Source organism: Columba livia, chromosome 5, assembly GCF_036013475.1.
Source record: "Columba livia isolate bColLiv1 breed racing homer chromosome 5, bColLiv1.pat.W.v2, whole genome shotgun sequence".
NCBI lineage: Eukaryota > Metazoa > Chordata > Aves > Columbiformes > Columbidae > Columba > Columba livia.
In genome coordinates, this window is record NC_088606.1 from 40,826,462 (window position 1) to 40,841,630 (window position 15,169).

The 15,169-nt window shown below is 47.2% G+C and overlaps 1 protein-coding gene across 6 annotated transcripts in view; it reads right to left on the bottom strand.

Annotated features, from left to right (window-relative positions):
* MAPKBP1 (mitogen-activated protein kinase binding protein 1) overlaps positions 1–15,113 on the bottom strand; it is a 103,530-nt gene extending 88,417 nt beyond the window's left edge. For 2 of the 6 annotated variants that reach the window (XM_065064577.1, XM_065064578.1), the window contains exons 1-2: positions 14,831–15,113; positions 13,644–13,987 (exon numbers count right to left, since the gene is read on the bottom strand). In XM_065064577.1, coding sequence (XP_064920649.1) covers positions 13,644–13,760 — 117 coding nt within the window. In that variant the 5' untranslated portion in view covers positions 13,761–13,987; positions 14,831–15,113. The remainder of the gene's footprint in view (positions 1–13,643; positions 13,988–14,830) is intronic. The other 4 variants (XM_065064573.1, XM_065064576.1, XM_065064575.1 and 1 more) reach the window with 2 other exon arrangements.
* Between the last annotated feature and the right edge of the window lie 56 nt (positions 15,114–15,169).

Below are 15,169 nucleotides of genomic sequence, written 5' to 3' on the forward strand. Positions count from 1 at the left end.
GGGTTGTAGAGTCTCCTTCCCTGGAGACATTCAAAACCCGCCTGGACATGTTCCTGTGTGACCTCATCTAGGTGTTCCTGCTCCGACAGGGGGATTGGACTAGATGATCTTCTGAGGTCCCTTCCAATCCCAAACATACTGTGAAACTTAATGGCTGGACAAACAGAAGATAGTCAGATTTGCACAGCTCTCCTGATTTTACTGAAAATTTCAGTAGTGCTATCATATTTTAATGAGTCTGACATTAGTCTGATACCCCTAAACACACTGAAACGCACTGAAAAGGAACAAGAAGGGCAAGTCACAGGAGCCATGGACCAACATCAAAACTGTACTTCCCCCAGCGCTGGTGGCAGGGACCTCAGTGACACATGGATGAGAGAGGCAGCTGCTATAAACCCCCAGGATGCTGATCCCAGTGCTAGGCCTAGGTTTTAAAATGACCCCAGATGAGCTAAACACCAGGCAGCAGCTCACAGGGACACACAGTGTCTGCTATATTCCCTCTCCTAAAGAAGGGTGCTCCTGCTACCACACTAGACAACTATTATACCAGGTGTTAACTACCATACCTTTCACCAAATTGTCCATCTCATGAGCTGCAAATACAACTCTGCCAATCTCCCCGGAATACATTAAAAAAACCCCTTGATCACATTTTTCTTTGCAACAGCTAAATGCTGCGGGGGAAAAGGAGGGTGGATATTCTTTAAAAAAAAAAAAAACAGACATAAGAAATATGTCTGAATCCAATAGGGCTGGACTTCTTTAAAGAAGAGAAAAGCATAATCACCACTTCAGAGTTATCTAAAAAGGCACAGCATCATTGGTTATGTGATGTGGAAGAGTTAATGATCACCATCTCAGGCCACTGCAGAGACAGGCATCTCTTGTCCTGGGGTATAAATAACTTAGCCTTATCCTTGCATAAACCTGTTTTTGTAACTTCAGGGATGAAACTGTCCTTCCTGAACATGTCAGGTCAGCATTTTGCTTGGATCACAGGGGCCTGGCTCTGTCTGGCAGCCTGTAGCTGGAGAGTTAAAGGGAAAATTGTATATTAGGAATGATGAAGCGGGTACAAAAGACAAACAGAATTTCCCTGGTTAACTCCGCAATTAGAGGATGGGAAACAAAGAAACAGAAACAGACTCTGTTTCATTCTTCACAGGACTGGTTACCAACATGCCCTGAGAATACGGATTAATGGACAAAATGCAGCTGAATTGGTCAAAACTACATTATGGAGACAACTGCATGATACACATAAGGCATGCACACACATACAGTTACATGCATGAAATAAGTCATCATACCTAAGACTCTGATCTTCCAATCAGCCACAGAGGCACTTATCTTTACATCCATTGGGTGAAATGCAATTACACTCACATCACCTCACACAAAGTTAAGCACATACTTAAGTACTCCCAGGAGTAGTGCCAGAGTTTGCATTCAGTTTTCTTTTAAACCCTTCAAAGTCATCACTACTGTAAAAATGTTACATGAAGAGTTGTACAAGACTTGGTGTACAATACCAGTATCCCTTTATAAGCACAGGAAAAACATGGGTTGTAAGTTACTGTACTAACAGGCACACCAAGAAAACATACACTCAACCAGAACAGAATATGTTCTTCCTATTAAACACACACATGCAGAAAAACAGAAACATACTCATACCATCATCCAACCAGGCCCCAACATTTAAGTATGCTCTACAACACAAAATCCTGCTTGGCAGCTGTTTACAGAACTTTCCTTTCTGAGGATGTGAGAAAAAGCATCCAAGTTAAATCACACTAGAGAGCGGGAGGGCAGGATATGGGACTGAACCCAGGCAGCAGACCTGGAAGTAAATTCCTGTTCCAGAGGGATGGCCACAACACATAGACAGCTTTCCCCCGCTGCCCAGAGATAAGACCTCCCACCCCAGCAAGAGAAATCACCCACTTTGGCATTTTATCATGGATTTTACTTCTAAGCCAGGGGCGTCAAACTCATTTTCACGGGGGCCACATTTATATCATCCTAAAATTACATTTGGCCCTTTGAAGGCAACCATGAGGCTGATGTGGCTCCCGCTGAAAATCAGTTTGACACCCCTGTATCTAAGCCCTTCCTTCTGCCCTAACTGCTTCCACAGCATACGCAGGTCACTGATGACTTACAGTTCTTCCATCTCCTCAGGACGAGGGCTCCCTGACTCAACTAACCCCAAATGCTACAGAAACACAGAAACACACTCCAGGCCCACAGCTCCCTCCCCACAGCCCAGCACAGGAACACTAGCTCCTGTCTTCCTGGAGAGCTACAGCACTGTTTCTACAGCCTCCTCCCCACCTCAGCCAGGGCTGCTGGCTAAGGCAAGCTGGGTTGCTCCTCCCAGTACAACAGGCCCTACGTGCCAGAAAAAACTACTAGCAGAAAGAGTTTCTGTTGCTTGCCAACAAACCTTTAGGCAGTAGGTGATGAGTGTTCCCAATTGTTTTAAACCTCTGGAAAGCACTGACAGCAAAACTACATCCCTTATCACAGCAAGCCCTCTCCTATTCCCACTGGAACGGCACAGGGCTCTCCACAGCAAGCTGTATTTCTCCACCTCTGGTGAACTCTGAGTTCCCCAGGTGCTGGGTGCCCTGTAAAATGCTGTTCTTGCACAAAAGAAAGATGTGCATTTTCCCAACCTAACAAGACAACTCAGTTCCCTCAGCAGAGACGCAGAGCTGGAAGCTGCTCAGTGCATCTCATGCAACCATATCCTCTGCTAGAGGACAGTGTTATTACTCAGTGCAACGTGGTGCTCTCTTCCAGCTTTGCTGGTCAGCCTGGAACTTCGGTCACCAGAGCCCCACCACAAAGGACCAGACACTGTCTGCAGACACAGACACTGAGCATATTATATAGGGTTTGTCTAGACTGGAAGCTTGGTTTGTCTGTTTTTTCCAAAACCTGTGTTTAAATTAACCAACATGGTCTTACCCAAGGGTACAGTCTCTGGGAAGAGCAGCAGGAGACCTGTGCCCAGAGGAGCCTCCCAAACGCAGCAGCCGCCCGCTGCTCCCTGCCAGTGGGTAAATATAGCGCCGCGCACATGGCGCGACACGGCCGGGGGGTGGGGGGCGGGGCCTTATGGCCCCGCCCCCCGCCCCGCATTGGACGGGCGGTGTCTCCATGGCGACTGGCAGAAGCAAGCTCCGCCCCTCCCGCGGCAGCGCACGGGGAGCCGGCCCGGCCGGAGACGGACCCACCCGAAAGAGAGACGGGCGCGGGCGGGGACCAAGCGAGGGCAGAAGGAGCACGACCCCCCTGCGAAGTTGCCAGCAAGCAGCCAGGGCGGTCCGGGCAACTGCAGCCTGCTCTGGTGCTGCGTCGCCCACCGGCTCTCGCCTTTGCTCCAGCAAGCCTTGCACGAGGCCATACATCAGCCCGCTAGCCATTTTATTAACGGTCATGTTTATATTCAGACACTCCTGGGTAGAGATGTTCATTCCAAGGACCTGGAGTAGCTCCGATGAGCAGCAGACATAGTCCAGGTGCTGCATCTTCTGCCACCGACCATGCTCTGTTTTCCACCAATGGCTCCATCAAAAAACTATTTATCAGGGCTCCTGAACATCAAAAAGCTTATTTGCAGCCCTGCTACGGAAAATGGGCCAAGAACTTTGCAAAGCAAGCCACTCATCATAACAGCGGTGCAGGAGACCCACTCTTACAGAAGTTACAGGCAAAACCACAGCCAAAGCAGTCAGTGACAAAGTTGAAGGCAGACACCTCTAACCCAAGTACCCGACCCCCATCCTCCCCCAGCACCAGTCATTCACGCTACTGATTGCGTGTAAAATACATCTCAACAGCTGAGCTCAAGCAGCCTGCAGAGACATGCAGCACAAACCGTGGATTACCAGGGAGGGAGATTATCCTCCGGTGTGTGAAAATGTGGAATCCCAATTGCAGCCTCAAAAGCAGCTCGAGGCTTTAGAAATAACTATGAACATTGAGGTATGCCGTGCATTCATCATAAATAATTGTTAATGTATTTCAGTAAGAGCATTTTATGTCATCTTGTCCCCGCTGCCCTCCACCACCAGCCCCTTGCAGGGTTCGAGGCGCAGGCTGGACAAACACTCTCCAGCCAGCCCACACAGTCAAGCAAGATACACGGAACCTTTTTTGAAGCCTGTCTGGCCCCAATTCAGTCCAAGAAAACCAGGTGAGCTGGGGCCAGATGGGCTTAAACAAACAAAGCAGATCCCAAATTTGTCAGTTCCAGTTTACAGTCAGCAATGCTTCTGGACTCAGCTGCTCGAGAAGGATGACACCCCCCAAAGCAGGTTTGAAACAACTGCGCTTGGGACCACTATATCTAGTTCAAAACTGGGAGATAAGCCAAATGCAACGAGTTACGCAGCTGTTTTAAAGCCCTGGATGCTGGGACACTTTGCAGTAAGTGGATAAGTATCCTGACTGTTATACATTGAGGGGAAAAAAAAAAAAAAAAAGAGGCCCAGTGACAGTGGAACACAGAACCCAAAACCATTAACTGCATTTGAAAAAAATGCAGAGCTCTGTTTCAAGGTCTACTCTACGTTTACACATCTCAGCAGCACAGAAGCATTGGTGAGAAGCATGTTTAACATCACTCTTAGCCCCAACAAAGCTCTTGCAGAAAAGACACTAATATTTATGCAATATAACTGGCAAAAAGAAGTCCTTTTACTGGTATAGCCTGTTTCTTTGAGGGACAGGATCATTCAATGGACTCTTCTGATGCAGTGTCACCATTGTTGTGGAAGCTCTGCTTGCAAATTGGTTCTAACAGAGGCAAGTGCTTGGCCAAATACACCCTTACACTCATGCCCATTCTGGATACCATGGACACCATCCCCATCTCCTTTTGGTCCAGGTCATGGCTCCAGAGCATGGCCACAGCTGAAGCACAGAGCACAGCAAGTCCTGACCACCAAGAGCAGTCACCAAAGGAGGCAGCTCTTGCACACACTCCTTTCACCCTCAGTCCTATTCAGTGTTTCAACAACTCCAGCATCTAAATTGCATTAGGGACCATGTAATGAACTCAGGCTCCTTTGGTGAAAAGTCCTGGGCGCAACAGTGGTGGGGCTTCAGGTGTTTGTTCTTTTTTGGGGTGTTTTTTTTTTTGCAAATGAAAGCATCCCTAGTACAAACAAGACTTCAAAGGCAAGTATCCCCTTATGTGCTACTCAAATGTGAGCAACCAATTTCAAAGCCGTTGGGAGAGCTCAAAGGCTACCACTGTTGAGCAAAGGAAACAGAGCTAGCAAACACTTCAATACTGGCACTTCAAACAACAACTGCCCAGTGTAGGGCCTCTCTGTCCATAGGGAAGGGTTTCTGAACTGGCAGCACTGATTTTTCACAGTGCCTGCTTGGAAGAAAAACAGGAGTAGAGCTCTTTACAAGTCTCTATTCTTGAATCCACTGACACTGCCATAAAGTTGTTTTCTCCTTCTTTCACAAACTCCTCCATTTGCCTGCTCTTGAGCAATTTGTTTGTGTTGTAACTCTGCTACTATGCAACTTCCAGCGATCTATTTTCTTCCAGAGAAAGGAGTGTCTCTGGATCTACGATGGGGGAAGTTCCAGTCTAACTATTCAAAGTGTTTGAGAGATGCAGAAATTAAAGAACCATCCCTGTAAGGAAGTAACGTCATTGTTCAAATTCCACCAGGTAAGAAATCTTATATTAGTTGTTAAATCACATTAACCTTCTCAACCAATTGTGAATTTTAATACTGTATTTGGGAGAACAAGCAAGACTGGCTTTTATTGCTGCTGGCTTGGAAACACCAAATACAACAGCAGTTCACAGTCTTTTCTATAATACTATTTTCAATCAGAGTTTCCCCACAGTAACTAACAACAGTACTGGTCTCCTGGGACACCAGCAAAATTACAAGGCTTACTGGGGTTTCCACAGCTCTAATTCCTATGGTGCTTAATCTGCTTGAGCGTGTTGGAAAGTCATCATCACTAGAGCTACTGAAATCGCTAGTGACAATGGAACCAAGTCAGCCTTTAAAACAGACCAGTTTGGGGACTTTTAAGCAAATAATCCTAAATGAACACACAGTCCACACATGGGAGAGATAAGAAACATCCCTGGTAATCTGCAAAAGACTGGGCTTTGTGGCTAAGGCTAAGATTTGGCCTCAGAGGATCAGGATACAATTTCTAGGTCTGCCTCAGACTTCCTGTGGGAGTTTGGAGCCATGTCTGTATAGGAAAAGCATGTCTTGTTCCCCACATACTTTTTATTTTATTTTTTTTTCAGCCTGAAGATCCTCCCAGCTGGGTCTACTTTTATCACATCTGTCCAATCCTCACCAAAGCAAGGTAGAAATGGGATGCTCCTGCAGTCAATGGTCATTCAAATACTAGCAGTGACTCATCTTTATTTTTTTTTTTTTAAGACAGACTGCATGGCACAGATCCACAGCTGGTTACAACAGCCACAGGCCTCAGCTGTATTTTCCTTGCACAACATGCAGGAGTGCTCATGGCGAGGCTATGCAGCACTGTGGTGAAAGGAAACAGTGGGAGGTTTTTCTGAATTGCAGTAGCCACCCTTTGGTGGGTACAGCCTCAGCAGAGCCCGCAGGGTTTTAGGCACAGGGACCAGCCCACATCTGGAGCTGGAAACCAGAGCAGAGAGCATGCTGCAACCCTGCTGTGCACATAGAGGAGCCCTTGGAAACTTCCAGCTCTGCAGAGGCAGGTACATCAGACACAAACAGAAGCCTGAAGTGACTGAAACTGGGCTTGGTGCTAGTTAATTATTCAGACCTTAGCAGGGATCACTCCACACTAATGTCAGGGCTTCATTCTACAAAGTGCTGTTTGAGCACCATGAAGGCACCACTCCCTGCCTCAAAGATCAAGAAAAGGGGCCTTTTAAAAAAGCCAAAGGCCAACTAGGACATTGTGTTTGCTTTCACTCTCACAGAGAAAACTGTACCAAGGCTAATCAAGCAACTTCTTTCTAAGACCTGATCAAGAGGAAGCAAACTATCTTCTTAGCTCTGCCGAGCCAATAAAATGATGGCCGCTACTTTCTCAGCTGGAAATGGAAGTGAAGCCCTGCAGTTGCTCTCCAGTAGACAGAGGGAGTGAAAAAATATACAAGTCATTTTACAGGCACTTGCAGACCCTTGATGATACAAAAGCAGCTAGTGGTCTAACCTGGCCTGACTCCCAACCAACTCCAACTTCAGCTGTTCTGCCCTACTGAAACAAATGAGGTGATACACCACAGGTAGTACCAAGCACATGGCTAGTGAAACAGATGGTACACCTCGGAGGAGGTCTCTTTCCACCGTGTCTGTGGCTGCCTTTCTCCACCAGCCCTCCCTGTACCACACTGAACAAGAGCTCTGACTATCAAGCAGCAAATGTACCACCTGCAACAACTCTGACCAGCCCTGACCTCTGCCATCTTACCACCCCAGCCAGGTCTCTGACAAAACACTACATGCTTCACAGCCCAGTGCAGAACAACAACCCCACAAGCAAAAGGCAGTCATCAGTCTATATGTGTACAGCTTAACCAGTACAGCAGGGACAAAGTAAAACCTGCTTACGATTCTATCCAGCCAGGTTAGCTAAGTCCCATGTGCCTTCTCAGAATATCCAGCTCATCTGAAGGAGGTGAAGAACAGCATGCAAGGCAAGACCTCAGCAGCATTAAAGGTAAGCAGCATACGACCACCCAGGCAAAGCAATAACCATTTAGACCCACCCAGCAAGTGACCTGGTTTGTGTTATTCAACTACACTCCAACTGTTAGTATATCATTGCTCTCCCTCTACCATGGAGAGATCTTCCTGCTGTCTTTCATGGTAAAGACAACACATATTTAGGAGTGGATAGAAGGGTGGATCTTTCCAGCAATCTTGTCTCAGGACTGGTAAGAAGGATGACAGTGGTTCCTGAATAAAGTTGCAGGCTACAAAACCAAACATGTTCAATTGCTATATGCCTTTATATGCACCATACTTGAAGAACCAAAAGCAATTGGTGCTGCAGTCCACCAGCAGAAAAACTTTGGCTCTGATATGCCCTGTGGCTGTAAGTCACATTTAACATACATGTTCAGCTCCAGTTCAGGCCAGGAGAGCTAGCCAGATCATCCTGTAATTTCAGGACAAGGCATAACACACACAGAGCAAAGAAAGGAGCAAGGAAAACCTGTGTATGAAATTGTTAACAAACACAGAGTCATTTTGAGCACCATGTATTTGAGGATGGAGAAGAGGGACCAGAGCAGCCCAGCAGGGAAGGATTCAGGCCCTGAGCTACGACACTCTCAGTTCTTCCTCTGATTCTACGCACAGATACAGGTATGCCACTGAAATGCAGGTCTGGCTATCAAGAAACTAACCAGCCTTTGTTCCCTGCTTTAAGAGACACTATTGTAAGCCTGACCAGAGACAGACATGAAAACCCTTCTGTCTCTGGACAGCAGCCCCTAAGTTGTTGAAGCAATTGGATGTGTTTAGACTGAGCAATGCAGACCTGAGAGAGAGATCCATAGCTATCAGCCAGGGCCAAGCAACATTCATGGATGATGAAGCAGAACAGGCACAGCAACAGAAGGCCAGACAAGGGTTAGATCCATCCTCTCAGCTGTGCCACTGGCTCCGCCAGTCCCAGAGCTGATGGTCTGAGCACTGCTCAGATTCCAGTGGAGTGGAGAAGGGGAATAGGGCAATACTGTGCTAAACGGGTCCTCAAAAGCACCATCATAATGTAAAAGACCCTTCCAAATCCTGCCAAAACAAGAGCTTGTGACAGCACCAGACAGGCTGCTCTCTACCTCACCCACACAGCCAGGCTGCTCAGCCCTGCATCCAGCTCCCTGGGAAATGCTGCCCACAAGGAACCCAGCAGGTTCTGCTGCTGCAGGACCAAGCTGTTCCCAAAGGCTTACAAAGAATCCCACTCCACAACAAGCCTCAGCTGCACCTTAAACAGTTTAATAAGAGGTGATGATTTTTGAAGTATTTATATCAGTGAATCAAACTTTTGTGCTTTTTGGTTCTGTTCCAGTTCAAGTTCAGCAATTCTCTGCTGATCTGGTTAAGACCAGTAGTGGTCTAAACTGATTCGTGTTGGGAGTTATAATATTTTCAAACAAAAAGGACTCAGTACTCAAGGCAGGAAGCTACAGCCAGGACAGAAACATTACTCCACTCTCCTGTGTCCAGGACAGCTTGTGGTCCTAGCCGAGCCCTGCAGCTTCTCAGGGGGCTGAGGAGCTGGAGAAGTGTTGGGAATGTGAGGGGCATGACAAGGCATGAGGGGTCTCAAGCTTCCATGGATCTTCTTCCCTCTTAAATCTGTGCTTGTGCACATGCTGCTTACCAGCAGGACACATAGATATATGTATATGTTTCTCCTGCCCTAACCAGGGAGCTACCATCAGCCTGACAGGAGCCCAGAGGCTGGCCATGAGAAAAAGCCACACCTCACCAAAGGAGGATAGGAAACCCTGTCCCACTAGGAGCAACTTAGTCAGGGCTCATTTTCAGAACAAAAGCTCTCAGAAAGGTTTTGCAGAGTCCCCCAGTCCAACCCAGCATCACGGAGCAGGAACAGGCACTCCAGCTGCACATGCTCACACAGCACTTGGTGGGGGGGAGACCACAATACAACAGTCCCTGTGCTGAATGGCTTCCTGCTGAGGAATGTCAGGTTTAGTCAAAGTGCTCTTTAAAACCCACAACTTGAAATATTTCTGGCTGAGGAAAAAAAAAAAAAAAAAAAGAGAGATCAAAGAAACAAGCAGCAAATTCCAACTGTGTTTCTTTGACTTACCGTTTTAGGGAAAAGCCTGTAGCAGGTTTTGTAACAATTTGTTTCTACATTGACATTCCTAATCTGGTTTGACTAAGGATATCCCCCCCCAGCCTCTAACATAGGCACCACTACATCAGATTAAAGGTTTCTTATCTTTAAAAGAGGAGAGCTTAACAATATGAACATCCCCTGCAGGAACTGCAGCTGGTACATTACTTCTGTGAGCAGAGGGAGATTGGTGTAGCCAAGTTGCAGGGTACTGCAGCAACCAGGGCATTTTAGCAATGGGAGATGGCTCAACCCATAGCTTCCACGCTGTCATGCTAGTGCTGCTTATTCAGATGCCACTTCAAAGGCAGTCGGTGCCCAGTTCTTAACTCTGTGTCTCTACTGGAATCACAAGCATGGTGACCAGATGCACAACTGGGTTTCTGGTAAGGCTAGTAATCCTCTAGAAATTGAACTCAGGCCAACCAACTTATCTGAGGAAATTCTAGCTTCCAGCCTCCACACTGACATGTTACAATCCCAACAATCAACAGACCTAGAGTACAGTGACTTAAGTCTAGGTCTGTGCTGGTTCAACACAAAAAATGGAGATCTGGAGAGAATGGGAATTCAAGTGAATTCAAGCCATGAACAGCAGAAGGAAAAAAAAGTCTAAACACAGAGCTAGTCACAAAGCAACAAAAAAATCAAGGCTTCCACAAAACAAGTTATTTTCCAAAAGCAGCAACAAAACCAAGCACTACATCCAATTTGTCAACAAGATTTACTTAATGAGCTCCCACTCCCTCCCCATATTTATATATATATATTTATATATATATTTATATATATATAAATATATATATAAATATATTTATATATAAATATATAAATATATAAATAAATATATAAATATATAAATATATAAATATATAAATATAAATATTTTATATATATATATATATATTTTTTTTTTTTAATATCTGTGATTATGTATTGGTTCCTTAGTTTTACTCCTGCAGAGATCTCCTGGGGCTGCACAGTAAAACCACGCATTAATTATAGGCAAGAAATAAGTCCTAATAAAAGTCACAAAACAAGTTCTGTCTTGTACAGCTCCCAAGTAACACATGGCATGTCCTGCACAGCTCTCATGCAAAATTATCTGTATTTACCCACACTCCCCCTTCCAGAGCAATGCACAAACAGGTCTCTGCAGAGCCAGCCTCCCACAGCCGGCCCACGTCCAGCCCAGCCTTACATGGCCGCTTCACTGAAAGGAGACAGTTTGCACAGGGCTTCTCTTCAGCACAACAAATTGCCCCAGGGGTCTGTCCCTCACCACTGAGACAGGCTGGCAGGCCTCACAAGGCCAAAGGGTTGTTTAGGAAAGAGCAGGGACTCTTCTCACTGGAGGGGAAAAATCACAGCTCGTGGATATCAAGGCAGTGCCACTGAGGGTGCTTAAATTGAGCAGCTGGTTGCAATAAAAGCCTGAGGGACTCAGGAACCACGGAGCTGTTGAGAGCTTGCTCTTCACGTACATCTGCATGTGCAAAGCACAATATCACCTTTCAGGCACTAGTCTAAGGCAACAGTCCTGTTCTATCCTGTGTAACCAAACAGCACTCAGCCAAGATTACCAGCCAAAGCTATCAGCTTTATAGGCCCATCCATACATCCACATGAGTTACACGCCTCTCTTGAAGCAGTCATTTCTCAACAAGTCCAAGAGACAAAGATGCCTGGAAAAGCCCGTCCTGCAGCTCCGTAGTGATTCTTCAGGAGCGATGTGTATGATGCTCAATTTCAGTCCCAACGGATTTATATTCACACCAAATAACAGACTGAGAGGATCTGTTCCCTGCTATTTTAGAAAAGTAGGGTTGCTCTCACCATGGAAGGCAAAGGAACACACACGTGGCAGGGGGAACATCTCCACAGATATCAAACTCAGGAAGTTCTTCCGTTGGATCTTGGATAAGGGGCTCACTCCTTTCTGCCCTGACCACCCCAGCTGTCCCACTGAAGGCAGGACATAACTCATTTGAGGGAAATTCAGAGCAGATTGCTTTGGGAAACCAACACCAGCATTCCTTCCTCATCATGGCAAATTGCTTCTACTAGCAAATTCCCCAGCAGCACCCTTGCATCTCACTGATTAATTGCTGTTACTAATAAGATACACAAAATCGAGCCCTCAAACCCTAATTTGATGGTGTAGAATGAATCCATTATATTCCCACAGGATCCAACAGCCCTGGCTGTACATTGGGAAGCAGCATAAGGGACACAATGGAGCTCTTCCAAAAGGCACATGTAAGGAAAAGGAAAAACAAACAAACAACAAAAAACAAACAAACAAACAAAGAACAAGTTCCACAGAATACCTGGGGATTATAGAAGCAGGTCCCAGCTCTGGAAAGGAGTAGGCAGACCTCAGCTCCTTTTCACAGAGCCAGAATCCAACGCTCACTGTACACGGCAGTACAGGTGGCTTTTGGCTTTTTTGACAGAGGTCTCTGCAGAATATGGATCAACGAACGGCTCTTCAGCAACAGCTACAAAGCATGTTTCAGTGGCAGTCCACAAGCTGCATTAAATGCAGCACATGCATGCACAGGCACACACTGAGGTCATGCACAAACACCAAGGACTCTCCTCTAGACAGCTCGGAGGAAGCCAAGTAGGTTTTTCGCTTGCTTTGCAAGGGAAGAATATTGTGTTCCTTGGTATTAAACAGGCATCTCAGGGGACCTCTGACCTGAACCACAGTTTTGAGAATAGGATTTCACGCTGGGACTGACCATTAGATAAAGTGTCATGTATTTCCCCTGCAGTTTTTACACGCTCTTCACTCCAGCAGCTAACTTTTGAAGCATTACTGTTCTGAGACAAATGAACGCACTTTGCAGTCATGGATTACAAGAATTTCTTATTTATTAGTGAGTTTTCACAAAGGGGGAGGGATTAAGCTTTCTATTTATGGACAGAAAGAGCTATGCAAAGCCTGAGTGATTTGCCCAGAGTTACAAGTGAATCAGTGGCAGGGACAGCAGGATGTACCCTGACTCAGAGGCGCCTGCTGTCAGCACAAGGCAATGCCACCCAGATCTTCTTCTCCCTGCAGGCAGGGTTAAGTCATCCTCCTCTCTCATGACACCAGTCAATTCCCAGTGAGTGACTATCTGTCAGGAGTTCTCCGCAACGCCAAGAAGAATGATGGATTTTTCAGGTTAGAAGCCCTTATACCCCAGGCAAGACATCCCCAAGGGAAGGGGTCTGAGGCACACAAAGGAGGAACATAGAGAAAAGGGCATCCCAGGCCTGGAGAACGCAGAGCCCACCTGAACAGAGCCCACCTCCAAGAGACGCCTCACATCCTACATCTTTCAGACCAGCCTACCCTTCTCACATGCTCATAGAACTCTCCTTTGCAGGGCCAAGAACAATTGCTTACACAGAAGAACAGGTCTTTTGTGTATCGTTAACTGCTGGTAACATGGAGGAAGAGGCAGTATCATGTTTCTCCTATCATCTGTAACAGCACCACACGCCACAGTGTGGGAAATCCCAAAAGCTTTCTGATACAGACTGAATACACAAGCAAAAAGTGTGCGTTTCAGAAGAGCAACCTGGGCTTTAGCAAGGATCTCCAGCACAGTAGAGATCCCAATTAAAAGACAGACTACAATCACATATTGGTTTCTCTGCATCACTCTACAGTTACACCAGGTCTCCCAAAGCAGTATTGTTAGTACAGATGGAACCTCAGGCAACAAAGTTAAAGCATGCTGGCCAAACCACACAGTACTCACCTTGCTGCCTATATCTTCACGCTTGTTCCCAGGCTTGCTTCTCCTTAGCTTAATGGAAGGTGAGCGAAGTAGATTTTTGATCCGACTTGTTATTGTAGACCCTTCGACCGACATCATCTCCAGGTGCCAGGAGGATATTCACCCCACACACAAACTGTGCCTGGGAAACAAGCCCAGGTTTGAGGCAGAAATACTGATGTGCTCAGCTTTGCTTACACTTGTTCACATATCTCTCAGCGATTCTGCTCGGGAACTCCACTCCTGTTACACTGCAAAGCTATTCACAGAGGCTGGCAGACTTTCCTTTTGCAGATTCCAGAGGATCAAATCAGCAGTAATCTAAACTGAAAGATGCACCCACGGGTCAATACGACATTCGCAATAAATTCTAGTCTCATTCTTTGCAAGAAATGCCAAATGCAAGAGTTTATGATAATTGATGGGTGCGGTATTACTTATTCCCAGAGGCTTCCATGAAAATTATCATCCTTTTACTATTCATTAGCACATCTAAACCAATTCCCAGATCAAAAGTTTAGGTGTTTTACACTTCAGTATCATCTTATGACAAAGACAAAAATTCCCAGCACTGGAGTCCATTAACAGGGTCCATCCAGCCCCTTGCTTTTGCTCCATACACACCCATTCCACCTTAGGCTTCACAGTCTGGAAAGCACAACGCTGTACTTGATCACTGAACACCAATTCACAGAAGCACACCGACAATAAACATGAGGGAGTTTTTAAGTCTCACAAATTTAGCTCTGCTTTAAGTACCCGCATACATACAGTGGGTGCTATCTGATTAATAAAGACATACAGCATTTCACATCCCCACACCTTCTTTTTAAAGAGGGACCAACGAGGAACTGTAACTGCTGTCAACGATTTACAGACCCCCGGCTAAAACCTTCGCCTTTCCCAAAGCTCCGGCGGTGAAGGAGGGAAGGGGGAAAAGAGGGATCCAGCCCAAGCCTGCAGTAAATTATCCTCCAGGCTTCCGTGCAAAATGGGGGCGGGGGGAAAGAGAGCGAGAAAGAGAGAAGGGGAGAGAGCGCGGAGCAGAGGAACGTTCAAGCCGGCACAGTCACAGCTGCTCTCCCCGCGGCGGCAGCACCGCGGGCTGGGAGACGCGTCTCCTCCGCCCCCCCCAGCCTAACCCGCCGAGTTAAACCTCTCTCTCCTACCTGGTGCCCAGGAGCAGCTCTGCCGGCGAGGCCGGCGACCACGGTGCCCCGCAGCGCCTGCCCAAGCAGCCGGCCGCCCCCGAGGAGGGGCCGCGGCGCGGGCCGCCCCCGCGGGCGGGGCGGGGGCCGTTCCCTCAGAGGCGGTGGCGGCAGCGAGGGGGCGGCCCTGCAGCCTCAGGCCTCAGCCAGAAGCGGGGGGCCGAGGCCGCCCGCCGAGCTCCGCGCCGGCCGCGGGAGCCCATGGGCAAGCGCCCGCCCGCCCGCGCCGCGCAGCCGCTCCCCCCGGCGGCCGCAGCACCGCCTGCAGCTCCAGGCCGGCCGGCCGCGCTACGGCGGCCC